The sequence below is a fragment of the Nycticebus coucang genome, chromosome 18 (assembly GCF_027406575.1).
Source record: "Nycticebus coucang isolate mNycCou1 chromosome 18, mNycCou1.pri, whole genome shotgun sequence".
NCBI lineage: Eukaryota > Metazoa > Chordata > Mammalia > Primates > Lorisidae > Nycticebus > Nycticebus coucang.
Window position 1 is genome coordinate 8,355,057 of NC_069797.1, and position 27,352 is coordinate 8,382,408.

A 27,352-nucleotide genomic window follows, 5' to 3' on the forward strand; every position below is an offset into this window, starting at 1 on the left:
TTGCAGCCTCGGAACACGCTCACATGCCCTCCCAGGGCAGAGGTCACAGTCCAGGTCATACCCTCTAAGGGACTCAAGGTCACTGACCCCAGTGTCACAGTTCATGACAGCCTGGCACCCTGCCTGGGCTCCCTGCCACCCTGAAGCCTGAATGAGACTGGGAGGGTCTGCCACCATGTGCTCTGCAGGGCCATGCTCTGCCACACCTTCAGAGGGCCGGCTCAATGCAGCAGGAAGAGCAGCTGGTCCAGGTTATAGGACTTTCATTTGTGGCCTGGCTCTGCCACTCCCTGTGTGGGGACTTGGGACAGGTGCCAGGACCTCTGTAGCCTCAGTTTCCTCATTTATAAAACATGATGATGTGCCGAGTGCCACCCTGAGAGTATGCACTGGGCACACATGCTGAAGTCACAGGTGTACACACACGTGTGCACATCCAACCACGCTGAGCACATGCCTGTCAGACACTGATAAGGGAACACTCATATCCACACGTAGAGACAGAAAATGAAGGCTGCAGTGAGGTGGAAGACCCTGAGCCTGTTACCAGGCAAATGCCAGACCCCTTTTAAATTTGTGTCTTCACTGCCTACTTCCCACGGCCCCCCAGCTCTCTCCAGGCTTCTTGGCCTCCTGTCACACAGCAGCCCTAGGGAAGGAGCTGAACCCAAAGTGTCCTGTTCCAGGAGTGGAGTGCAGCAGGGACCCAGGCACTGCTGGGGAGGGGATCCTGCACAAGGGGTCCTCAATGAATGACGAAGCCTCTTGTTCTCAAAACACACCCCATATGCATGCAGCAGGTGCTCTCATGTCCTCACACATGTATGCATATACTCACTGCTTACCCGCCCACTGTGCACCCTCGCCAGAGGCTACCAGGAATGTGGCTTAACCCCCAGCCTTAGCCCCATCTCATATGGGGCTGGGATGGCCACAGGTAGCTGGGATGGCCACACAGGTAGCTGGGATGGCCACACAGCTCACCTTTATCACCATCTCAAAGGTGAAGACACCTGTGAAGATGTAGTCCATGTACTTCAGAGCCTGAAACCAAAAGGAAGGTTATTCCAAACACCAAGCTGGGGCCTGAGCCAGGGCTGCTGCAGGGGCTCCGAGCTCCTCTGAGTCACTGGGCAGACAGCCAATCTGGGAGCTGTGGACTTGGGCATTAGGAGGCAGGGCTCAGACATGCATCCATCCCTTTGGGCTAGTACCCTGGCTGTAGCCCCAACCCCTGCTACTCCTGCCTTCAGACATTGGGCCCTGCACCACTGAGGAGGGGACATAGCAGAGAGGGAGGATGTTAGGGGAAAAGCCAGCCCCTCTGCCACTCATATTGTTCCTGGGAGAGTCTGTCCGCACAGGGTCCTCTGCAGCCAGAGCAATGCTACTCAGGGCAATGACCATGAGGATGACCATCTCGAAGTAGTGCATGGTCACTATGTAGTGGCAGAGGCACCGCAGCCTGTGGGGATACAGCATGGAGGCTGTGAGCAAGCTGGGCACACTTGGCTCAGCTACAGGCACCAGAGCCTTCTCCACTTCTCCTGTGAGCATGGAGGCTGTGAGCATGGAGGCTGGGGATAAAGTGTGGGGATAAAGCATGGGCACACTTGGCTCAGCTACAGGCACCAGAGCCCTCTCCACTTCTGGCACAGCAGCCCGGTGACAATGGTGGCTGAGGTACTCATGAGGGCAGCCCAGGACAAGGAGTGGGAAGGCTGCACAGCCCACAGCTCACAGGCTACAGCTCACGGGCCACACTTCCGTACAGCATAACCACTTGTGTCCACCTGGCTGCTGTCTAGAATGTCAGCACTAGCATTCTAGCAGACGGCAGGCCTCTCCCAGCCTAGGAACCTTCCCAGGGCCGCCAGGAACACAAGCCCACTTGCTCACCTGCACTCACTCATGCAACATTACTGAGCATCTGCTCTGCCAGCCTGTGCTGAACTCTGGGGGACATAGTAAGCAACAGGGCAGGCAAGTCCTCCACCTCAGGAAGTCCCATTCTGGCAGGCAAACAGCAGCAAACAGTGTGGACAGAAATAGGAGACTGGTGCGGACAAGTGCTCAGGGGGTTGGAAAGCCAATCTCTGAGTAGCGGACAGAAGGGGCAGCAATAGATGGGCTAGGTGGAGTGGACTGTCTCTCGTGCCAACACAAGGAACATGCTCTAGGAGCACCACCTCTACCTCCTGCATCCCAGGCACACTCTCTGCCCCTCTAGCCCTTCCAGTCTCTCCTCTAACATTGACATCCCAAGACCTTCCACCCAAAGACCCCCTTCTCTCTCTTCTCTGGAGGGAGCCCATGCACATCTCCTTATCCTCACCTGGCTTCTACCCTCACACCCATGGATCTGCCCCCCAGGTCTACCAACAGCCTGCTAGTTCTTCACTCCATGGCATTTCTCCCTCCTTAAAAGAGACACTTTTCCTTCTAATTCAGCAGCCTGTGTCTGGGTTTCTACCACTTAGACTCCGGGCCACTTGGCTACAAGATGTCTCCAGTTGTCTTAGGTTTTCTCATCCAGACCCTCGGCAGCACTGCTAGTCTTGGTGAGCACACTACCTTCTGCCCAGCATCCAGCAGAGATTGGTGCTGTCCTTAACAACCCCTCCTCTCCCACATAGTACAAGTATCATCAAATTCTGCACATTATGCCTCCAAAATTTCTTCCAAGCACTGACTTCCAAACCTCTCCATTCTGACTACTCCAGTCAAACCACCACCGTTTCTTCCTAACACTTCAACCACCCGGCATCTCTGTCCATTCTCCCCATTGAAGCACCCTGCTGAGGTGCAGGCCGAGCATGTCCACCTCTCGGTGCTGTCCATCCCCAAAGGATGCCAGCAGTCAAGCTCTTCTCATCTTGGCGCTGCCCATACTGCCTGCAGCCTGCTGCCTCCCATGTCCACCCTCTGTCCTAGCCCACTATCTCCTACATCCTTCCTCTGCCCCACAGCTTCTGCCCTTCGGGTTTTGGCACAGGTGCCTCTTCTGCTAGGAGAGCTTTACTGACAATCCACCTGCTCCCCAATGCCAGCATCTCTCCATTGAGATATTTTCATGCTGAACTTACTGGATGTTCCCTGCCACTTGTGGCAGGGACCATGCCTGTGCACGTGCTGAGCTGTAACAGAGAGGGAGGAGGCAGGGAGATTGGGTGCTGGAGAGCCATGTGCAGACACCACTGGCTGCTGGGACAGGAGTGGCCGGGCAGACCAGCAACAAACGGGGTATAGGCCAACCTGCCTTTGATGCCCTTGGACTGCCTGTCTACATCCCCTGCTCTCCCTGCACACCCTCCCTTCCACTCCCAACCTTCCATCTAACTTAGTACCTGGACAGCATCTCCACCCCATTTTGTGCTTCCTCCTGCACTATGCACTGTTGGACGTCTTATTACGTCTTTTACTTATTTGTTGTGCCTGGTGTCTGTCACTCCCACAGGCACATAGGCTCAGCAAGGACAGTGCCTCGGTCCTGAGCACCTCCAGTGCCTAGAGTGCTGTCTACCACGTGGACTTTAGTTGGACCGATGAGAGCACCAGACTGATGAGTGGATGGCAAATGCATGCCAGACAGACATGGGAGGGCACACAGGTGAACAAGTAAACAGATACTGCATGCATGCATACACATGCGGGTGACAGGTGCAATGGAAGGGGATGCATGAAACCTGCATGCACACAGGGAGATGGGCCCATGTGTGCAGAGGAGAGTGAGCATGTAGGGCTGAACATGCAGGGCTGAGCAGCAGCTCTACAGCTGCTGGGTTCAAACCCTGCATCACCAAGACTGCTATATCAGTGCACGTAGCACAGAACCGTCTGTGTCCTCGTCTACATGAAAAGTCATGGGCATGTGTCTCGAGGGACTATGGCAGTGACCAAAGAAGCTCACATAGCATAGGGTGCAATTGCGCCCTCAGGGCACCTACAGGCCATGCTGGTTCCTGTGTCTCTGCAGGTCATGATGAATGGAAAAGAGAGACAGCCACATGCCAGGGCAACGAGGGACTCACAGGTTGGTGGGGCTTAAGCAGAACATGGAGCTATATGGCACAATGGGTCGGGGGCCACTCCTCGTCACGTCATCAGCTTCCACCTCCTTCTTCCCCTCCACTTGGCTCTCCGGGTCCACGTTACCACCTGTGAGAGTACAGAGCCACCAGGTAAGGGTGTGGTGTGCACACAGCCCACATCACATGATCTCTCCACCAGGAAGGCCTGGCTAGGCAGGCTTCGCAGACACGGCTGAGGGGATGACGGCAGGCCACAGCCAGAACCAAGTCTCTGAGCTGTGTGTGCAGAGACTCTGATAGGCCAGCCCCTCCTTGCATCTTGATTTGGCAGGGCTGGGGTGGGAACAGATTCAAGCCCAGTGCTGCCCACTAGGCTGTGCATGCTCCAAAAGGAGCAAAGCCAGCCAGGCCTCCCCACGGCCTCTACAGGACCCTTGGAGCAGTGAAATTGGACAGGCAGGGCTGGCCCTGATTCAGAAGCCCACAGGAGCTCCCTGACCATCATTGTCCAGTCTGAACTGACCTGGCATTTTCTCCCTCAGGATTCTAGATAAGGGCCCACAATGATAGGGAGGTCAGAAGGACCCACTGACCCAGGAAGGAGTTGCTGACCAGTCTCTGCTCACAGCTTGCTCTTCCTTGGGTCCTTATGGGTCCTCACTTGGCCCCCACTCAGCACCCGACCTCCCCCAGGCCCACCCTCTGCTTGCTGAATGAGTACTCCAGCCCTGCCCAGTTTTGTTCCCACAAACCAAACTGCCCAGGACTGAGATGGCCATAACCTGATATGTTAGATAAAGCCTGCTATTCATGCATTTTGCTCACAACTCTGCAACTTTAATTATCCTAACATATAGTTCAACTCTTGTGGGTGACAGAGTTCCTGAGACCTCAGGGACACCAAAGAAGATAGTACAGTGACTTGGAGCCCCCCCCACCTGCTGTATCTCCTTTTTACTTCTTTAAAGAAACATAAAAGCAAAGAGGATATTAAGAACAAAAATGAAGGTGCTTATCCCTACAGCCTGCTGTAGAGAACAAGCTCCAAGCCCTCCTTGGCCACTGACCACTCTGAAGTCCTGCAGAGAATAGCTGGGCCAGAAAAAAGAGCCTTGTGTGGCATGTGAGAACAGCTGACATGGCACCGGGCAGCCAGCTCCCCTACCCACAGGCATAGGCAGTTTTATAGTGACCACTTATGAAATGGGTATCATCAAATTTCTCTGCTGAAAACATAAATTATTAAATACACAGACCTCTGAGAAAGAAATCTGACAATACTTAATTAAAGCTTAAAATACTCTATTAATATCTAAGACATTATCCACTAAGGCAATCAAGCATACACACAGCAATCTGTATTTACTTTGTTATAAGTTCTTTTACAGTAACAAAAGTTATGAAACATATAACCATAGTTTGACTAAGTAAAATATGAAATGTTTATATGAAGCACCATACTATTAATATTAAAAAAGCTTACACCTGGGCAGCACCTGTGGCTCAGTAAGTAGGGCGCCGGCCCCATATGCCGAGGGTGGCAGGTTCAAACCCAGCCCCAGCCAAACTGCAACAACAACAACAAAAATAGCCAGGTGTTGTGGCGGGCGCCTGTAGTCCCAGCTGTTTGGGAGGCTGAGGCAAAGAGAATCACGTAAGCCCAAGAGTTACAGATTGCTGTGAGCCGTGTGACATCATGGCACTGTACCCGAGGGTGGTACAGTGAGACTCTGTCTCTACGAAAAAAAAACAAAAAAACAAAAACAAAACTCACACCTGTTGTCCCAGCAATGTGGGAGGAAGGTCACTTGAGACCTCAAGTTTAAGTCTAGCCTGGGAAACATAATGAGAACCCCATTTCTATAAATAAATTGATTAATTAAATTTAAAATGATTTCAGAGATGTAAGAGTTATTTCCTCTTACATGGCAAGTTAAAAGAAAAAAAAAAGGCAGGCCACATACTTGTACACCCTACATGAGCCCCACCTGTAGAAAATAACACCCATGCAAGGAGAGAAATAACACCAAAACATTAGCTGTGACCTCAGAAGGGCTGTTAGACCATACTTTTTGTTTTATTACACTTCTTTTGTCCTGCTCATTTGCATGTCTCATAATTTTTTATTGCATGCTGCACGTGGTATATAAATGATACCAGATAATGTCTTCCACCAGTGAAAGTACCCTTTTGTCTATTAGGCAGATAGGATGAAGGATTTATCACTTTAATTCAATCAGGGATTTATTTCAGGCTGAGTCTGCCTACAGCTGTGGCCAGAATCCTGTACCCATTTATATTATTTATGCTTGTAAGGGGAGGCTCTGGGAGGATGATGGTGGACCCAGCTCCTGCACCAGTAAGACAGAGACAGCTGCAGATGGGCACTGGGTACCCAGACACATGGCAATGGAAGACTAGACAGCAAACATTCAGCATTACCATCATGAGTTCTAGAAGCAGCACAAAGGGCTTGGATATCTACATATCACCTTTAAAGTAAGGAATACTTATTATTTAAAGCCACACTTCTTTCATAGTAACAGCAACGCACAACAGGAGAAAAGACCCAATTGGGACTCAAGAATTCCCTTCACATCACAGCTATGTGAGTTCAGGCCAAGGCTGAACCTTCTTTTCTTTATTGACAGAGTCTTATTTTGTCACTCTCTGTGGAGTACTGTAATGTCACAGCTCACAGCAACCTCAAACTCTTGGGCCCAAGTGACTCTCTTGCCTCAGCCTCCCAAGTAGCTGGGACTACAGGCACCCACTACAACACCTGGCTACTTTTTGGTTGCAGTTGTCATTGTTTAGCAGACCCTGGGCCAGGCTAGAACCCACCAGCCTTGGTGTATGTGGCTGGCACCCTAACCACTAAGCTACGGGCACTGAGCCAGGCTGTTCCTTGAAAGCAAATGCCCACCAGGATCCTCATCTCACAGGAAAACAGGGTTGAGTCTCCGCGTTTAAGGCTGCAGAAATTTTGACACTGACCATAAATGCTAATAGAAATTAAACTTTGTGGGTGGCGCCTATAGCTCAGTGAGTAGGGCGCCAGCCCCATATGCTGAGGGTGGCAGGTTCAAACCCAGCCCCGGCCAAACTGCAACCAAAAAATAGCCGGGCGTTGTGGCGGGCGCCTGTAGTCCCAGCTGCTCGGGAGGCTGAGGCAAGAGAATCGCCTCTCAAGAGTTAGAGGTTGCTGTGAGCCGTGTGATGCCACGGCACTCTACCTGAGGGAGGGACAGCGAGACTCTGTCTCTGCAAAAAAAAAAAAAAAGAAATTAAACTTTGCTATTATTTTTTATCAGGACCATTCCAGTTTTTTAGTTTCTGGTTAAAGAGTTAAACAACTCTTGAGTTATTGGGCCCAACTCTACTCTTCCTACACCTCTACGATTTCTAGTGCAAGGCATTTTCGGGAGTGCACGTGTCAGGTCACACAGGACTGTCTGAACTTTAGGAAGAAAGAGAATCATAGCAAATGGAGGTTTGAGCTGTAAGACTAAAAGGTAAGCCAAAGAGCAGTGAGAAATCTAAAACTGGCAAATCTAAATAAACATGGTCTCTATCATGTCAAAGCAATAATAATATCTACTGTGCAGAATTTTTTTTTTTTTTTTGTAGAGACAGAGTCTCACTGTACCGCCCTTGGGTAGAGTGCCGTGGCGTCACATGGCTCACAGCAACCTCTAACTCTTGGGCTTAAGCGATTCTCTTGCCTCAGCCTTCTGAGCAGCTGGGACTACAGGCGCCCGCCACAACGCCCGGCTATTTTTTTTTGTTGTTGAAGTTTGGCCGGGGCTGGGTTTGAACCCGCCACCCTCTGCATATGGGGCCGGCACCCCACTCACTGAGTCACAGGCGCTGCCCTCTACTGTGCAGAATTTTTAAAAAAGAACTGGAATGCTATACAACAGTAACAATTGTAACAATAATCTCAGAATTTTTTCCTGAAATAAAATACTTATCAATTGATTTTTGACAAAAGTACCAAAAATAATAAAATGGAAAAATGATAATGCTTTAAAAAAATGGTAATGGAATGATTGGACATCCATTAGAGGGGGGAAAAAAACCCTTTCAATCCTTATCTCACATTACATGTAAAAATTAACTCAAGACTTCAGCTTCTGAAGACAACAGTACTGCCTCATCCACTCTGCTAAGCACAGCAAATACAGTCATCCCCATTTACCCTTGGGGACTACATTCCAAGACCCCCAGTGCATGACCAAAATCTTAGATAGTACTGAACCCTCAAAATACTGTTTTTTCCTATATATACATACATATGATAAAGTTTAACTTATAAATTAGGCACAGTAAGAGGTTAATATCAATTTATAATAAAATTATAACAATATCCTGTAATAAAAACTATGCAAATGTGGTCTCTGTCAAAATATCTCATTGTATTATTCTCATCCTTCTTATGATGATGTAAGATGATAAAATGCCTATGAAATAGGATCAAGTGAGGTGAATCATAGGCACTGTGATATAAATGGAAAATTACAGAAATAAACAATTTACAAGTTTTATATTGCCCACTGTTCTAAGTAGTATGATGAAATCTCATGCCATCGTACTCCATTCTGCCCCCAATCACCTCTAGTCATTAGCTATTGTGTAAGCTGAAATGGTATCATAGTGCTTGTGCTCAAGTAACCCTCATTTTACTTAATAATGGCCATTTTCAGATTGCAGTGGACCTCAGGTAACTGAAACCTAGGAATGTGAACCCTTGGGCAAGGGTGCTACTCTGTATAAGATTTTTGGATATCACATACAAGGCAAATATGAGAAAGTTCTGAAAGGTGGAAAGAAGGCGGCAGATTGGCCAGGGACCTTGGGACCTGAGGAACAATGCAACAGAAAGTTTTTCTTTTCTTTGTTTTCTTTTATGCCCCATACACCCTCAACTTGGTGCCAGAGAAGCTGGCAACTCAGAAATGCCAACAAGCACAAATTTGTAAAAGTAAAAAAAAAAAAAAAATCAGCTCTCTTGGGTAGCGCCTGTGGCTCAGTGGGTAGAGCGCTGCCCCCATATACCGAGGATAGCTGGTTCAAACCCAGCCCCGGCCAAACTGCAACAACAACAACAAAATCAGATCTCCTTAGTGAATGGACTACGAAGGGGAAAGCTAGCAAGACAGAGCACTCATAGACAATGACCATGGCACCACAGCCAAGCTCCACAGGGACACTGCAAACTCCACTTACCTCAACAGAGACTGAGTGCAGAGCCTAGAATTCCACCCTCACCATTTGTAATGAGGTGGTCTCAGGAAAGCCAAGTCTCTGGTCTCAAGGGAGCAGGGACTTCTATTCCTGCCCTGTGATAGCAAGACCCTGACCTACACAATGCCAGAGGGCCTTGTGGGGAGCAACCAGCATTAATGACCCATCTTTTCCCTACTTAGGACAGCACATCCAAGTGGAAAGCCAGCACCCTCTCCACTACCTGGAGGGAATGAGGCCAACCCTGCTATGTGGGTGGCAGCCACACTGGTGGCAGTAACAAGGCACTTCTACCTCTCACTGTCCAACTGAGAGAGTGGCATCCTGGGGAGCCCAATGGTAACAAAGACCTCTCTACCACCCAGTGTCGATGGAGGTCAAATTCATCCACCCCATCCAGCAATAATCAGGCAACTCCCAACACTGCCCTTGCTGCAGTGAAAGCACAGCAGACCAGCTAAAGCAGGGGATTTAAACAAGACTCAGAGACTTACAACATAATACCAAAGTATCTAGGTTTCAATCAAAATTCACTCGTCACACCAAGAACCAGGAAAATCTCCACTTAAATGAGAAAGACAATCACAAGACACCAAGGTGATATAAATGTTAGAATTAACTGACAAAGATTTTTAAAGCAGCCATCATAAAAATGCTTAACAGATAATTAAAAACACACTTAAAACAAATGAAAAATAGAAAATCTCAGCAAAGAAACAGAAGATATGAAGAACCAAATGGAAACTTTGGAACACAAAACACAATAACTGAAATTAAAAACTCATTAGATAGGCTCAACAGCAGAATGGAGGGCACAGAGGGAAGAATCAGTGAACTGGAAGATAGAACAATAGAAATTATCCAATATGAACAACAGAGAGAAAATAGACTGAAAAAAGTGAAGAATCTCAGGGGCCTGTATTCATCTTTTCTGTAACAAAAGATCTAACATTCACTTCATCAGAGTCCTTGAACAAAAAGAGAAAGGGGCAAAGATGAAGAAGTATTATTCAAAGAAATAAAAGATGAAAACTTTCCATATTTGGCAAAAGACATAAACTTTCAGATTCAAGAAGTTGAGTGAACCCCAAACAGGATAAACTTAAAGAAACTCACACCAAAACACATCATAATCAAATTCTGAAATATAAAGACAAAGAAAAAAACCTTGAAAGCAGTGAGAGAGAAACAACATCTTACCTATAGGAAGAAAACAATTCGAATGACAGTGGATTTCTCATCAGAAACCATGGAGGTCAGAAGGAAGAGGCACACGTTTTCTTCAAGGGCTGAAAAAAAAAGAACTGTCAACCCAGAAATCTATACCCAATGAAAATATCCTTCAGGAATGAAGGGAAAATCAAGATACTCTCGGATGAAGGAAAACTAAAAGAATCTGTAACCTGCAGACCTACCCTAAAAGAATGTCTACAAGAAAATCCTCTAAACAGAAAATAAATTATGAAAGAAGAAATATTGGAATAGCAGAAAGGAAAAAAGAATAACAGGAGTAAAAATATGGGTAAATACAACACACTTTTCTTCTCTTGAGTTTTATAATTATGAGTTATGTTTGACAACTGAAGCAAAAATTATAACACACTCTGAAGTGGTTCTCATTGTATGCAGAGGAAAAATTTAAGACATTTATATTATAAATGGGGGCAGAAAAGAGATGTAAAGAGAGGTGAAGTTTTTATATTTCATGTGAACTGCTAAAATGACAACACCACTATGTAGGGTAAATTATGTATATAAAATGTAACACCTAGGGCAACAACTAAAAAACCTATAAGAGAGATACACTCAAAAATACTATAGATAAATTAAAATAGAACTGTAAAATATGTTCAAGTAACCCACATGAAGAGAAGTAAAGGAAACTAGAGAAATGGAAAACAAGAAATAAAATAGCAGACGTAAGCTCTAATATATCAATAATTACATTAAATGGAAACAGTAGCTGGGCACAGTGGTGGGCACCTATAATGTCAGCTACTTGGGAGGCTGAAGCAGGAAAATCACTTGAGGCCAGGAGTCTGTGACTAGCCTGGGTTACATAGTGAGACCCCTATCTCTAAAAGGAAGAAAAAAAAGAAAAAATTAGCTGGGCATGGTGGTATGCTCCCACAGTCCCAGGTACTCTGGACGCTGAAGTGGGAAGATCGCCTGAGCCTAGAAGTTTGAAGCTACAGTAAGCAGTGATCACTACTCCAGCATAGGCAACACAGTGAGGCCCTATTAGTGAAGTAAATAAACAAACAAATAATATGTAAGTGGTCTAAATGTGTGAAATAAAAATGAAAGTGACAGAGTGGATTAAAAACATGATCTACTATCCTATCTATAAGAAACTCACTTCTGGGCAGCGCCTATAGCTCAGTGGGTAGGGTGCCAGCCACATACACCCAGGCTGGCAGGTTTGAACCTGGCCTGGGCCAGCTAAACAACAATGACAACTGCAACAAGAACAAAAAAAAAAAAAAAAAGGAAAGAAAGAAAAGAAACTCACTTCAAATATATCTCAATAGCGAGGTTGAAATTAAGTTTAAAAACAGACCATGCAAACATTAATTGAAAGAATATTTATATCAGACAGACTTCAGATCAAAGAAAACTACAAGGTACAGAGAAAGATATTATACAATGATTAAAGGGCTGATCCACCAAGAAGATACAGAAACCTTAAATGTGTATGCACCCAACAGCAGAACTGTAAATACATGAAACAAAACTTAAGGGAAATAGATAAAACCACCTTCATAGCTGGAGACCTGAACACCCCTTCACAACAACTGACAGATCAAGACAGAAAGTGAGCACACACAGACACCAGTAACACCACCAGCCAAGAGCGCCTCACTGTCGCTGTGTCCAGTTAATGTGGAACGCACACTCTTCCCAAACACTCAACAGAACACAGATCAAGACATGCCCTAGCCATGAAACAGACCTCAACAAACTAAAAGAAATAAAATAATACAGGATGTGTTCACTGACCACAAAGTAATCATCAAACTAAAAGTCAATAACAGAAAAACAGGAAAATCCCCCCAAATGCTTAGAAACCAAACAACATGCTTCTAAATAATCCAAGAGACAAAAAGAAGTCCCAAGGGAAATTTTTTTTAAGTGGAAGTGAACAGTAGTGAAAATATATAATATGAAAACCTGTGGGACGCAATTGAAGCAATGCCAAGAGGGATACTCATGGAACTAAATGTTTGCAATAGAAAAGAAGAAAAGAGTCAAATCTAAGCTCCCACCTTTAGAAACTAAAAAGGAGTTTTAAGCCCAAAGCAAACAGAAAGAGGAGAGCAGTAAGGAAAAGAAATCAAAAGAAACTGAAAAACAGAAAAACAGTAGAGAAAATCTGGTTCTTTGAAACGATCAGTAAAATTAAAAAAATTCTAGCAAGTCTGACAAAGATAAAAGAGAAAGGGCAACAAATTACCAATATCAGAAATGAGGCAGCAGCTGCCACTACAGATCATGCTGACATCAAAAGGACATTAACAAAATATTACAAACTATGCACATAAATTAGATAAATTAAATGGACCAGTTCCTCAAAAAGCACAGACTACTGGGCACAACTCACCCAACAGCCCTATCTATACCTATTAAGAAAAGTGAATTTGTAGCTTAAAACTTTCAAAAAAGAAATGTTTCATTGGCAAATTCTACCAAACATTTAAAGAAGAATTAACATGAGTTCAACAGCATCTCCTCCAAAAAAACAGAAGGAACAATTCCATTCAACTCAGAACATTTTAGGAATCCAATATTACTCTGATTCCAAAATCGGACAAAGACAATTCAAACCATTTTATAAATCAGTATTACTCTGATACTAAAACCAAAGACAGCACAAAAAAGAAAATTACAAACCAATATCCATCATGAATATAGCAGCAAAACTCCTAACTAAATATTAGTAAATAGAATTCAGCAATATACAGGAAAAATTATACACAAATAACCAGTAGGGTTTATCCCAGGGTTCAGGCTGGTTTGATATCTGAACACCAATCAATACAAACTACCTTACTCACAGGAAAAAAAAGGAAAAAACAAAACATGGCCATATCAAATGTATAAAAAACTCTCAAAAAAAAAAAGTCAGGAATAAAGAGGAACTTCTTCTAGTTGGTAAAGAACACCTACAAAAACAACACCCATGTAAGATGCCCTGCAGGTGTAATCCCACATGGGTGCATCTTACAAGGGTACATGTGAAACTTAGTAAATGTAGAATATAATTGTCCTAATACAATAACTGAGAAAATGTCAGGAAGGCTATGTTAACCAGTGTGATGAAAATGTGTCAAACTGTTTATAAAACCAGTGTATGGTGCCCTATGATCGCACTAATGTACACAGCTGATTTAATATTAATTAAAAATAAATAAATAAATGTTCAATTTAGCAGAAAAAAAAAAACACCCAAAAACTTAGGTGGGAAACTGCATGCCCCCTAAGGCGGGACGTCACTCCCCACAGCTGGCCCCAGATATGCCCTATGGAAGGGAGGGGAACAAAGGCACATGTGGAAATAGACAAAACCAAAACTGTTCATTTGCAGATGACCTTATTATCCACATACAAAATCCCAAAGAATCCACAAACGTATACCTAGAGGAAATATATGCCAAAATTACTTCTAAAACTTTTCTTTTGGGTGGTGCCTGTGGCTCAAGGAGTAGGGCGCCTGCCCCATATACTGGAGGTGGCGGGTTCAAACCCGGCCCCAGCCAAAAAAAAAAAAGAAAACTTTTCTTTTAAAGTTTGATAAAAGAAGCCAAATCAGAATTGTAATCTACAATTAAATTAGTAATCAGGCAAATTCATAACTTTAATCAATAATAAAATAAAATATCCAACTCAAGAAGCTAGAAAATGAACATCAAAGTAAAACAACAGAAAGCTAGAGGGAAATAATAATAACAATAAAGGGAAGTAATGATTTTAACAACAAGACCACAGTAGTACTAATAAATTTAAAGGCTGGCTTTCTTTTTATGAAAAAAGTATATAAATGAATAGTTCACTTTTTTTAAGAAAAGGAAAACACAAAGGATAAAAATGACAAGGGAGAAAATGCACTGAAACAGAGAGAAACTAAAAACAAAACTGAAGCCACTCACACTTCTATATAAATAAACTGGGAAACCTAGATCAAATCAATAATTTTTAAGAACACAAGGGAATTCTACCAAATATCTAAAACCCAAATAATTCCAATGCTACCTGAACTACTCCAGAGCACAGGAAGAAAACATCCTACTTCTTTTTATGAGCCAAGAACATGAACATCTCACAGACTAACTCCTCAGGTGAGATTTCCCAGTAGACTGCCTTCAAGTTTTATAATGTCCCTACTTCAGGAAAACACATATAGTGTATATCTCTCATTACAGCTCTAAATTTCAAAGCATATAAATCTCTTTTGCAATGATGGACTTTTTGGCTAATGCTTATGTAGGAAAAATGTATACAACCTCAAAACTCAGTATAATGTTTTTAACAAAATAATGTGGGAAAAATCCTCAGGCAAGCTTCCAAATTCAGTTGGTAGATTATCAGAATCATGTGTGGATGTTTTTGAAAACCCTAAGTTTTAATAAATGAGGTGTCCAAGTAATGGTTTATTAACAGGTACTTTAATTGGGGATCAGGAAAAAATATGCTAAACATGTTATGTCCTAGTATGATAGTTTGTTACTTTTCGTTGTTTAACAGTGCTTTAATTATAATTTACATTGGGGATTTTTAGTTAACATGTAACCCATTATAACTTTTTACCATTTTAAATTATGAAAATGAGATTCCTATTCAGAACATTTGATTTTTAGGAATGGAGCAGTGAAGTTAAGCAAGAGATAACTATATGGGATTGATTTCTAAACATTACGATATTTGAGTGCAATATAAGAAAGCTAATGAACATATCTCACTTAAAAATATCAACCCAAGGGCAGCGCCTGTGGCTCTGTGAGTAGGGCGCCAGCCCCATCTACCGAGGGTGGCGGGTTCAAACCTGGCCCCAGTCAAACTGCAACAACAACAACAAAAAAAATAGCTGGGAAATAGCTGGGCATTGTGGTGGGCGCCTGTAGTCCCAGCTACTCGAGAGACTGAGGCAAGAGAATCGCCTAAGCCCAAGAGCTGGAGGTTGCTGTGAGCTGTGATGCCATAGCACTCTACTGAGGGTGACAAAGTGAAACTCTGTCTCTAAAAAAAAAAAAGTCAACCCCAAATCCTACATAAAATATTAAATGGAATCCAACAGCACACTAAAAATAAATATGACATCAATAAACCAAATTGGGTTTATTCTGATTATAAAGATAGTTTTATATTGGGAAATTAATTACTATAAACCTCTATATTTTAAGAGAGAAAAGACATGCTCTCTATGGATGCTGAAAGGGTCTTCAACAAAATTTAACATCTACTCCAGATAAAAACACTTACTGAACTAGGAATGAATGGTTACCATAACATGATTTTACATACACATATATACTCTTCAGGCCCCAAACCAGAATCTCACTTAATGTAGGCAGAAATAGCACAAGCAAAGCCACTAAAACTCCATTGTTATCTGACAGTAAAATCAGACCAAAAAATAATGAGAGACCTGAGACTTAGAAAGGAAGAGTTAGAACTATATTTGTAGATTTCTTTTGATAATATACTTGCAGAAAACAAAGAGAATCAACATTAAAACTAATAAACAATATGAGCATTCAGCAGGATACATTATTATTATATAAATATCATATAAAAAGCCTTGATTTCTGCTTCGAGCAGACGTAATAACACAGACCAGATTAAACCACATTCCTCAACATTAACAACCAAATACCAGACATCATGAGAATGAAAACGCAGGTCACAAACTAGGAAAATATCCTTCAAGAACACATATATGCTAAAAGATTTGCATCCAAAACATACAAAAAACTCTTAAAACTCAACAATTAGAAAATAAACAACCAGATGGACAAAAGATCTGAATAGGAACCTCATCAAAGAGGATCATAACAGGTGGCAAGCATATGAAAAGATGCACATATGTAGCATGGAATCTCACATTAAACAAGATACTACTACATGCCTAATTAGAACAGCTAAAACCCAAAACACTGACACCCAGTATTGGCGAGGATATGGAATGATGGGAAATCTTATTTATCACCGGTGAAAATACAAAATGGTGCAGACACTTCAGAGAAAGTCTGTCAGTTTCTTATAAAGAGAAATACAGTTTTACCATACAACCCAACTGTCATGCACTTAGGGATTTACATATGTGAGCTGAAAACTTAGGTCCACAAATAAACTTGAACATAAATATTTATAGCAATTTTATTCATAATAGCTGAAAACTGGAAGCAATCAAGATGTCCTTCAATAGATAAATGAGTAAACAAACTATGGTACATCCAGACAACAAAATATTAACTCAATGCTAAAAAAAAAAAAAAGAGCTATCAAGCCACAAAAAGACAGAAGAACAAGCATACTGGCAAGTGAAAGAAGCCCATCTGAAAAAGCTACATACTATTTGATTCCAATCCTATGACATTCTGGAAAAGGCAAATATATGGAGATAGTAAAAGATCAGTGGTTACCAGTAAGGGTGGTGGAAAAGAAATAGAGAAAGTGGGCAGGGGTCACATCTGGATTCCTGTGGATAGAAGCCAGGTGGAGACCCGGGCTGGCCCTCAAGCTAATCCAGAGAGAATCAGAGAAGGCAGCAGGAAAGACAAAGACTCTTGTGCCCAAAGGAAGTAACCCAGACAATGGATTAAGGACGCAAACAAAAAGGGAAGATGGAGCAGCTAGAGCCTGTGGCCATCCTTGGTTATGCCTGGGATCATGCACTGGTCCACAGGCCCAGGCGAGAGCCCCTGAGTAAGAGACAACAGGCACATGTGTCTCATTGTGCCAGTGCATCTGCAAACATGTGTGTGTGTGTGTGGAGGCACCTGACTGGGTTTACCCCATCTGCTTGAGAACTAAATGCTTCATCTGGCACTCAGTGTGAATCCTGCTACTATAGCCTCTCTCCTACCCAGTTGGAATGTTTCCTTTGTACTTAGAGGGGACAGCTCCTCTTGGATGCTCATGAAATGACCATGCACTGTGTCCACTGTGTGAGTAGCTGTGACTGTTGCCTTCAGGTCTCTGCCTACTACATTGACTTGAAGACAGAAAAGGCTATTTTTTTTTTAATGGAAACAGAGTCTCAGTCTGTTGCCCAGGCTATGATGCAGTGGTGTCGTTACAGCTCCCAGCAACCTCTTGGGTTCAAGAGATACTGCCTCAGCCTCCCATCTAATTTTAGTAGAGATGAGGTATCACTCTTGCTCAGGATGGTCTCAAACTCCTGAACTCAAGTGATCCTCCCATCTCGTCCTCCCAGAGTGCTGGGGTTGCAGGTATGAGCCATTGTACAGGCCCAGAAAGGACATCTCATTCACACGTGCCCTCAGGGCACGTTAGAGAGCAAGAAGAAAGACAGAAACCGTGCAAAGGCCTGAGAGAAACTTCAGGGTAGGGGCTATACAGGCATGTGAATAGCTGGAAGAAGGGCTACTGAGAATCTTCTCCTCCTCACCTACCAGGCAAGGCTACAGCCATACTCTTTAGCAGCTTCTCAGCAACTAAAAAGAATTGTGACCACTTTGTGGTCTATCTTCCCTCCTCCTGTGTTCCTGACACTCTAAAACAATGCCTGGCACTTAGCTGGCAACTTGCAAATATTTTTGAGGGAAGGAGAATGGAGCTTACCCTTAGTTATTCTGGGGCACTAGAAGTCAAAGGGATAACAAGTGACAGATGCTGACAGCAAAGGACTTTCTCTGTAGCTGGAGAACGAGTCAGAGGCACTCTGTGTACCCAACTAGATGCCAAGCAGGAGGCATGGGGATAGCTGGACCTGCACAAGGTGGACCCTGCCCTACCAGTATAGGGAGATACTCACGGGGAACCACGGTTGTCTCCCCAGGAGGGCCCGTCAGAGTCACTGGGATGTGTACAGTGGTGCTTGGGTCTGAGGGGTGACTGCCCATCCGAGTGACATTTCATTGATTATCTGCATCCTCTGGTTGCTCCTCCACCTTCTGGAGACAGGTGCTAGGCAGTGTGTGCACAGGGCCCACACCCATTGTCCCACTGGCCTCCAGGTCACAGTGCAGCTCCCTGCAACCAAAAATGTACATCAGAATCTGGCACTGCTCCAAACTCCTATTCATTCTACAAAACCCAGTTCCTTAAACCCCTCTCTAGACCAAGTACATTTCTGAGTATCTCCTCTTCTACTCTGGCTTTTTTGCATCGTTGTTATCATCCTGTGTACATCGCTGTGTCTTTAGATTTGAAAGGTAGGGATGAGGCTGACATCTGTAAGCCCTGGGTACAGAGCTGGCACAGCTGGCAAAGTATGTCCAGAAAGCAAAGTCTGTCCAGAAAGTATTCAGCCACGCAGTACAGAAAACACGGACCTGCCTAGCTGGATAGTTTCTGGACTGCCCTCATGCATACCAACAGAATTGTGTGGAGAGTGAAGATGTCTGGAGTAAGACCTCTCCCTAACCAGCCACCCGCCACCAGGTGCCCCACTGGGCAGAAGGCTCAGTCCAGGAGCTCTGTATATACAAACAGCCTGGAGCTGGGCTAATCTGTGCTGCAATCCAAGTGAAATGTTCTGGCTGCCAGTCAGCAAGCCTGAGACGGCTGGTGTCCACTGGCAGGCTGCTGCTATCTCAGGCTCTCCCCAGCCAGGGAGCAGACCTGGCTACCTGAAGGGAGGTGGGGGGTCTGCACTGGCACTCTAGCCTGACAGCCTTCTCAGGCGCTCCTGCTTCTCCTTCCACAGTGGGCCCCATCTCTCTTCTTAATAGGCCACTTTGTTGCTCCAAAGTCAGTGTATCCCAAACCAGTCTCAGCAGTTCCCCCCAGACCTTTTTGCCTTAAGTGTGCCTTCAAACAAAGCCAGATACTCCTGCCAAGCAGCCGCAAGCATCTCAGGAGTCACCCTGCAGGGCAGGAGAGCTCCCGCTCCTGACCCCGTGGACCTCTCCCCCAGGCCCACCCCTGACTGCTCACTCGCTTGGGCTGGTGGTTCCGGAGCTCCTTCTCCTTGTCCACTTGGGCGACCTCGACCTCCTTCTCAGCGGCCTCCTTCGTGGCAGCGTCCTGCACGGGAAGCGCCTTGTGCCGCACCCGGTGCCGCCGCGCTGGCTCCTCCCCACTCCCCGCTTCCGGGGGGCCGGCCCGGGGGCCATCCCGGTGTCGCGAGCGCCCGTCGCCCTTGGCCGTGGGTGCGGCGCCCTCCTTGCCCTGGTCGCACGCGTGCCGGTGCGCGCGGTGGCGCCGGGGCTCCCTGTCGGCCGCCTCCTCCGGGGAGCCGCGCCAGTGGTGGCGCCGGCCGCCCTCGGGGCCAGGCCCCCGGCCACACTCGCCCCGCGCCTCCGGAGGGCCCGCGGCTTCCTTGCTGTGGCTGCGGTGGGGCCGCACACGCTCCTCACGGGCACTGGGCTCCCCGCTGTCCGCCCTCGGGGCGTCCACTCTGTCCGGTTCCCCTGCCCCGGAGGCCGCCGCAGGGGCCTTGTCCCTGTCTCGGTGCCGGTGGTGCCTGCGCGGCGGGTCGGCGCCCTCGGTGGCCTCTGTGGCCTCGGGTCGGGCCTTGCCCCTTGGGGGTGCCCGCGGGCCATCCCGGCCCGGCTCCACAACCAGCGGCCGGTCCAGGTGTGTCTTCTTGTCGGGCCGCAAGTGACGAGTGGTGGCGAAGCGCAGCCGCTCCTCGGGGTCCAGCTCGCTGTACAGCGCCTTGCAGCTGGCTCTCAGGTTCTGCAGCCTCAGCTGGCTGGCCCGCTGCTCCCACACCGAGTGTGCCTTGGCGGAGTTCTGCTGCCTGCTGCGGGAAGATGGGCGGTGAGCTGGGCCCTGCCGGCGCCCAGCCCACCTCTGTCGTGGGGAAGCCACAGATGGACACACAGCAATGGAGGGATGGCAGAGTGGGCGCAGGAAGAAGGAGAGGAGCAGGGCCTATAGTAACCCTCAAGACCCCTTATGGTGGAAGCAGAAAGGATCACAGGGGAGGTGGGGGATGGAATTCAGGGCCCTGCCCCCACAGCGTCCCTCAGGCTGCAGACTGTGACTGCACCCACATGTCAGGAGGATGCTGGGGGGTCCCCAGGACTGGGCAGGGCCTGGAGGTCAAGGAGTGCAGGGCGTTAGAAATGCTAGACTCCAGCAAGGCTTGGTAGAAAGGCTTCAGGGGCCAGTGGGCAGCTGGCCAGCAAGGCAAGGCCAAGCTCTGGAGAGAAGGGCCTCACAGAAATGGGCAGGACTAAGGGAGAGGAGCTGCCTCTGCTCCAGTGGAGGGGCTAGACACATGGCTACCTCTCCTCAGGAGCAAAGCTACCAGCCAGGAGAAAGAGTCTCTGCAAGGGATCAGGGAAAGAGGGTGACACTGATGCAGGGCCAATGGAACAGAGGGGGCATCTGAACAGAGCCTTACTCCCCAAAGGGTCAGCCCCAGCCAGGCAAATGACAATTGGCTGCATACCCAGGAGCCCAGAAGTCAGGTCTGGGGCCAGAGACAGCCCCTCTGTGGTCACCATGTCCTCCTCTCTCTTGGCTCCATGGACAGCCCTTCCCTCCACCAGGAGCAGAGCCAGAACACAGCCCTTAGTGTCCACCAGCACCAGAGGTGGCTGGTGGTCCAGACTCAACCCTCACTGCATTGGCTACCAAAGGCCTTGACCCATCCTCAGCTTCAAAGGCCCAGACACCTCCCCTGTCCACCTGTCACACATGGGACTCCACAACCCAGGGTACATGGGAAGCCCTTTGCATTATGGGCTCTTTGATGAATAAGACCACCAAAGTAGGTGATTCCAGCCCTACTTTGCCAACCAAAAACCTCATCTGGGGCCAGAGTCTGATCCTTCAGCCTCTGGAGGCTTCTGGATGGCCTTGGCAGTGGCAGTAGCACCACCAATGCTGATGGCCATGGCATCTATTTCTTTAAAACAGCCACACAGTACTCTGGGCTCAGTGCCCACTTCCTTCAGCCATTACAACCCCCCCAAGAGTCAGGTGCTACCCTTGTCCCATGTCACTGAAGATACTGAGTCTAGAGAAAGGACATGACTTGCTGAGGGTCCCACAGTGAGTTGCTGAGAGATCCAGGATCAGACACATGCAAGGGCAAAGGGCCAAAAGCATCAAAAGGAGATGTGAATCTTCTCCTGACAACACCTGCTCTAACAGCACAGATGCAGGTACAGCCTAAGCTAGGCCCAAGCTAGCCACCAGTTCCAGGTCCTGAGCTGCTAAGCACAACTCTGATCCGCAGACACAGATGGCCAGGCATGGGAAAAGCCCAGTTCCAGCCCATCCAAGTTAGCTGACAAGAAGTCCTGTCCCTTTGCAGAAGTCTAGCTGCAGTGTGATGAGCAGTTCCCAGGGGTTATAAGTATGAAAGCAAAAGCTCAGGCAGGGGCCAAGCAGGACTGCCCACAGGGCCCACCTCCAACCCACATTTTGGCTGCTGCCCACGGCCCTCACCTATGCCCCAGTGTGGAAGCTGTGCTGCCCAACTCCCAAGGGTACCCTGAGACAGGCCCACCGAGGACCCACCTGCCCCCAGGGAGACTCGAGTCTCAATAATGCTGAACGTGTAAAGTGAAAGACAGACATGAGGGGCAGTCAGCAGGCACAGGAGCCCTGTGAGGGCTGATGGTTGGTCACCGCCTTAAGCTTCTCAATCAGTCCAGCAGCCCTAAATGGGCCTGCACTCTAAGCCATTTGGTCAGCAGCGGTTCAGCCTGTTCAGATGAAGCCACCATCTTAGTGACCGGCATCATAGTTCTCTGTCAGAAAAGACAGGCAATAAGATGAGAGACACACAGAAGCTGGGCACTCAGGTCTGTGTGTGCAGGTGGGGATGGGCTGCTGACTGCACAACTCTGCCCTGTACTGGCCCTCAGACGTGGTTCTTTCTCTCCTAGGAACAAGCTGAAGTACCCAGAGAGGCCAAGCTGTCTTTGGACTGAAGGGTGCTACTGGGCTAACCGGTCTCACTCGTGACTACCCAGAGTGAGACACTAAGCAGCCTGTGCAAGGGCCACTGCCCACCCACCCACTTTGGCCCCAGTGCAGTTCCTCTGCCCAGCCTGCTCCTTCTGATCTGCCACTCTGGGCCCTGCTGTCACAGAGACTATCTGCATCTGCTTACAACTCAGCCAGTACCACTGAGTTCCTCTCTGGATATGTCCCCTAAGTCTGAATCTGTGTACCCAATTTCTCCTTGCTGGTATCTGAGTTAGCCTGCACTTACTCTGGTCGATGTCTCTGCCCTTGCTCAGCTTGCCACATAAACTGCACTGACATACAGGCAAAGTCCTTATTTAAAAGGGCTGTTTTAGAAATCACACAGAGAACCAGCTCCCATAATGGCCCTAGCTTGTAGGCACAACCCAGCTGTTCCATGAAGGACAGCTCAGCCATACTCACCCCAGGTGCTATGGATGTTGGCAGGACTCAGAAAAGAGCTCAATTCTCTGCAGCCCTGAATTGAGGTCTCTAGGTTGAGATCAGATAGACCTGCTGACAGTGTAAAGCAGTCTAGCTGTAACACCATCAGTACCAACATCTGCATCTTATTCCTCAATGTGGATTAGTTATTTAGAATGCAATGTGCTTTCTTACCCCATAAGACATCAGCTAGCTAGAGATAATCAATTCTCATGGGAAGCCTGAACCCAGCTCTATGCTGACTGCCTACAAGGAAGCTTGAGGCAGGGACAGCAGAAGCCTCACCACCGCCAGTGTGCAGAGAACACACCTGGTCACTTCAGGGACCCCTTACCTGCAGGGCCTAACCTTACCTTCAAGAGGAATCCCATAGAGACAACCACCTGTAAGCACTTCCCAGAAGGAGCTGCCCAAAGACAGGTAGGCCAGTAGGGCTGCTGTTCCCCTAGAGGTTTTGAAGGCTCTTACTTGGGCTCTGACTAGTCGACCATAGTTTTACTCATGGACAGCTGTTCTACTTTTCTCCAGTACAAGGACTTCCTGAGGATCACAGACATGTTCCTTCCCAAGTAAGAGGGCTGGGGGCCCATGAATGTCTCCAGAGAGCCCATAAAGAACCCTCTCTGGTATCCTTTCCCATAGGGCCTGCTTCATGGGAACACAAGGACACCTGAGCCCATGGCACCAAGGAAAAGCAGATATGCTTAAAACACCAGCAAGACTGCACACAACCAGACAGCAGATAAAAAGACAAGAGACCAGGAATGAAAGGAAGAGGGGCTAAGCTCACAGAAGTGTGACCCTGTAAGCAGGACCTGGGGGTGTGAGGGAGCGAGCCCACCTTTCCCTGCCCAGGCTACAGAAGTATTTCCTGGAGCTGCCCCACAAAGCAAATGATTTGAGGTGGGGAAGCAGAATTAGGAGTGGAGGGAAGGTGTTTGCATGTATTTTTCATGAAGCCATGGATGGAATATCATAGCAGAGCAACTCACAGTGAGTTTATGCTGGAGACAGATGAGCTGCGAGATACAGTAACTCGAGTTTGCTTTACAAAACTGCACATGCAAAAAACAAAACAAAACAGAAGTGAGAAAACCAGAGAGAAAGTCCTGAGAGACACTAGCAACACCCACGAGCTGCATCCATGCAGGCACAGGCTGCCACGTGCACCTGTGCTGGAGGCCGGGTATGCGTCCATCAGGAGACATCAGCCGAGACCTCGGGGTAAAAGAGTAGTTGAGAACCAATCCCAAGTGTGCTCAAATGTGAACACAGCAAAAATCATGATAGCTAGAAGATAAGAAGCTGTTATCTCGGGGGCCATCCACCATGCACACTGTCAGAATGCACACTGCCCCTGGGAGGACAGTGGGTTGAAAAGAGCCAGCAATGCTTCTTCAATTCCAAAGAGCCCTCCCCACACTGCTGTAGACCCGGGCAGGCTGACCACACAATCTCCTGGCCTTCGAGAAGGAGCAGAGTAGGCTGGTGCCAGAGGCAGGGCACTGAGTCCCTGAGGTACTGCTGGACTACCCTGCCTTCCTAGGGAGTGCTAGCAGCATGCTGCCCACTGCAGCCTCTTGGCGCCCAGGCTGTAATACAGGTGCTTCCAGTTTTGAAAGACCTTCCAGGGATCAATCAGGTTACATCACCAACCACCTTCCCTTTGGGAGTCACTCCACCCATTTGCAAGTGACTTCTAGATGTTTTCACAATACCAAGAAAAAGAAACCAAGACCTCTTTATAGCCATTTCCCTTCACGCTAACTTCCCTGGGCCAGTCAAGGCCAGGGAGGTTTCTATCTGCGCTTGCTCAAGGCCAGGCTCTTTCCACATTTACAAGGAGCTCGAAGCAGCTCACCTGCCCACAGGCTCCGGGTGTCAACAGGCTTGTACCAGTGAGTGTGAGAAACTGAGTGTGTAAGATTGTGTGAAAATGTGTGAGAGTATGTAAGATTCTAAGTGCAGGTATGAGCATCTTAATGTATATAAGATCATGAGTATGACTATCAGCAAATGTGTGACATTGTGAGTATATGAGTATGTGTGAGAGATATGACTCTGAGTGGAAATACGCGTGTGTCAACATGTGTGATTCTGTGTGTAAGGGTGAGAGTCTGTGTGTGAGTCTGAGTAAGCCTGTGCTTAAGTTTGTGTGTGAGTCTGTATGTGAGGGTGTCAGTATGTGTCTCAGCCTGTGTGTGAATCTGTGAGACTATATGTGTGAGTTACTGTGTGTGTGGCAGTTTGAGGTTGAGTCTGTGTGTGAGTCTGTGTGCGTGTGAGTCTTTGAGTGAGTGTGTGTGTCTGTGTGTGAGTCTGTCAGTCTGGTTCAACCACAAGGGACCCTATTGTGTGAGTCTGAGAGTGAGTCTGCGTGTCTATGTGTGCATCCATGTATGAGTCTGTGTGTCTATGTGCGCGTCCATATGTGAGTGAGTTTGAGAGTGAGGCAGTGTGTCTATGTGTGTGTCCATGTGTGTGCGAGTCTGAGAGTGAGTCAGTGTGTCTATGTGTGCATCCATGTGTGAGAGAGTTTGTGTGTCTATGTGTGCATCCATGAGTGTAAGTCTGAGAGTGAGTCAGTGTGTCTATGTGTGCATCCATGTGTGAGAGAGTTTGTGTGTCTATGTGTGCATCCATGAGTGTAAGTCTGAGTCTGAGTCAGTGTGTCTATGTGTGTGTCCATGTGTGTGCGAGTCTGAGAGTGAGTCAGTGTGTCTATGTGTGCATCCATGTGTGAGAGAGTTTGTGTGTCTATGTGTGCATCCATGAGTGTAAGTCTGAGAGTGAGTCAGTGTGTCTATGTGTGTGTCCATGTGTGTGCGAGTCTGAGAGTGAGTCAGTGTGTCTATGTGTGCATCCATGTGTGAGAGAGTTTGTGTGTCTATGTGTGCATCCATGAGTGTAAGTCTGAGTCTGAGTCAGTGTGTCTATGTGTGTGTCCATGTGTGTGCGAGTCTGAGAGTGAGTCAGTGTGTCTATGTGTGCATCCATGTGTGAGAGAGTTTGTGTGTCTATGTGTGCATCCATGAGTGTAAGTCTGAGTCTGAGTCAGTGTGTCTATGTGTGCATCTGTGTGTGTGTGAGTCTGAGAGTGAGTCAGTGCATCCATGTGTGTGAGTCTGAGTCAGTGTGTCTATGTGTGTGTCCGCGAGAGTATGAATCTGAGAGTGAGTAAGTCTATATGTGTGTCCATGTGTGAGTAAGTCTATGTGTGCGTCCGTGTCTGTGCAAGTCTGAGAGTGAGTCAGTGTGTCTACGTGTGTGCCCATGTGTGAGTGAGTCAGTGTGTCTGTGTGCATCCATGTGTGTGAGTCTGAGAGTCAGTGTGTCTGTGTGTGTCCGTGTGTGTGCGAGTCTGAGAGTGAGTCAGTGTGTCTATGTGTGTATCCATGTGTGAGTCAGTGTGTCTGTGTGCATCCATGTGTGTGAGTCTGAGAGTCAGTGTGTGTGTGCGAGTCTGAGAGTGAGTCAGTGTGTCTATGTGTGCATCCATGTGTGAGTGAGTCTGTGTATCTATGTGTGCATCCGTGTGTGTGAGTCTGAGAGTCAGTGTGTCTGTGTGCGTCTGTGTGTGTGCGAGTCTGAGAGTGAGTCTGTGTGTCTATGTGTGTGTCCATGTGTGAGTCTGAGAGTGAGTCAATGTGTCTATGTGTGTGTCCGTGGGTGAGTCTGAGAGTGTGTGTGTCTATGTGTGCATCTTTGAGTGTGAGTCTGAGTGTGTGTGTCTCTGTGTGCTTCTGTGTGTGTGTATGTCTGAAAGTGAGTCTGTGTGCATCAGTGATGAGAGAAAGTGTTCAGAAACCTGAGTGAGGAAGGGTGACACCAGAGGGAACCAGGAGGTGACAAGGAGCTTAGTGTCCCCTCCTTCCCAGGAGTCTGGCGCAGTTGTCACCTGAGGCCAAAGGCATTCATAGCCGCACCTGACCTCCAGCACTGTCCATGGCAGGACTCTGACACCATCTGTGTCAAGCTAGACAGTGCATCACCCAGAAATGTCAAACCCCAAGGACACTGTGGGTCCCCTCAGCACCCATGGCACCTCTCAGAACACCCCACAGCCCTGCCACAGCTACATACACAGCTTGGTAGCAGGCGCAGAGCAAGGGCCAGTTCGGGGGTGCTGCTCCCACATCAGCCCGATAGCTCCAAGGCGTAGAAAGGAACACAGGGAGTAGTGGCCACTGCCTGTCCCATTGTCCCTCCGTAACGAGAGACAGCAGGAGTGGGAGCAACTGGTGACACTGCTCTCCACCCTCGGAGCAAGCAAGAGCAGCACCCTCTCACCCCCACCTGCCTGCCCAGGGCCACACCATGCCCATACAGGGGTCCTCCTCATCCCCAGAGGGAGAACCTTACAGGGTCCCTTGTGGTTGAACAAGACTGACAGTCACTGACAGTGCACTGATGATCCAGCTTTAGGGATGAAGGCCCACAGCTGCATCCCAGGAAGAGCCTGAGGAACCCATGTTGACCCAAGAATGGGAACACAGGGCTGATGTCTGGACACACCC

At 47.3% G+C, this 27,352-nt stretch overlaps 1 protein-coding gene across 1 annotated transcript in view; it reads right to left on the reverse strand.

Annotated features, from left to right (window-relative positions):
- The window catches only part of LOC128570999 (voltage-dependent N-type calcium channel subunit alpha-1B-like), an 81,057-nt gene that overhangs the window by 6,757 nt on the left and 46,948 nt on the right, over positions 1-27,352 (reverse strand). The window contains 6 exon segments of the mRNA XM_053570703.1: positions 985-1,044; positions 1,336-1,465; positions 4,032-4,158; positions 18,274-18,491; positions 19,402-20,205; positions 23,828-23,890. Of these exon segments, the coding sequence (XP_053426678.1) occupies positions 985-1,044; positions 1,336-1,465; positions 4,032-4,158; positions 18,274-18,491; positions 19,402-20,205; positions 23,828-23,890 (1,402 nt within the window).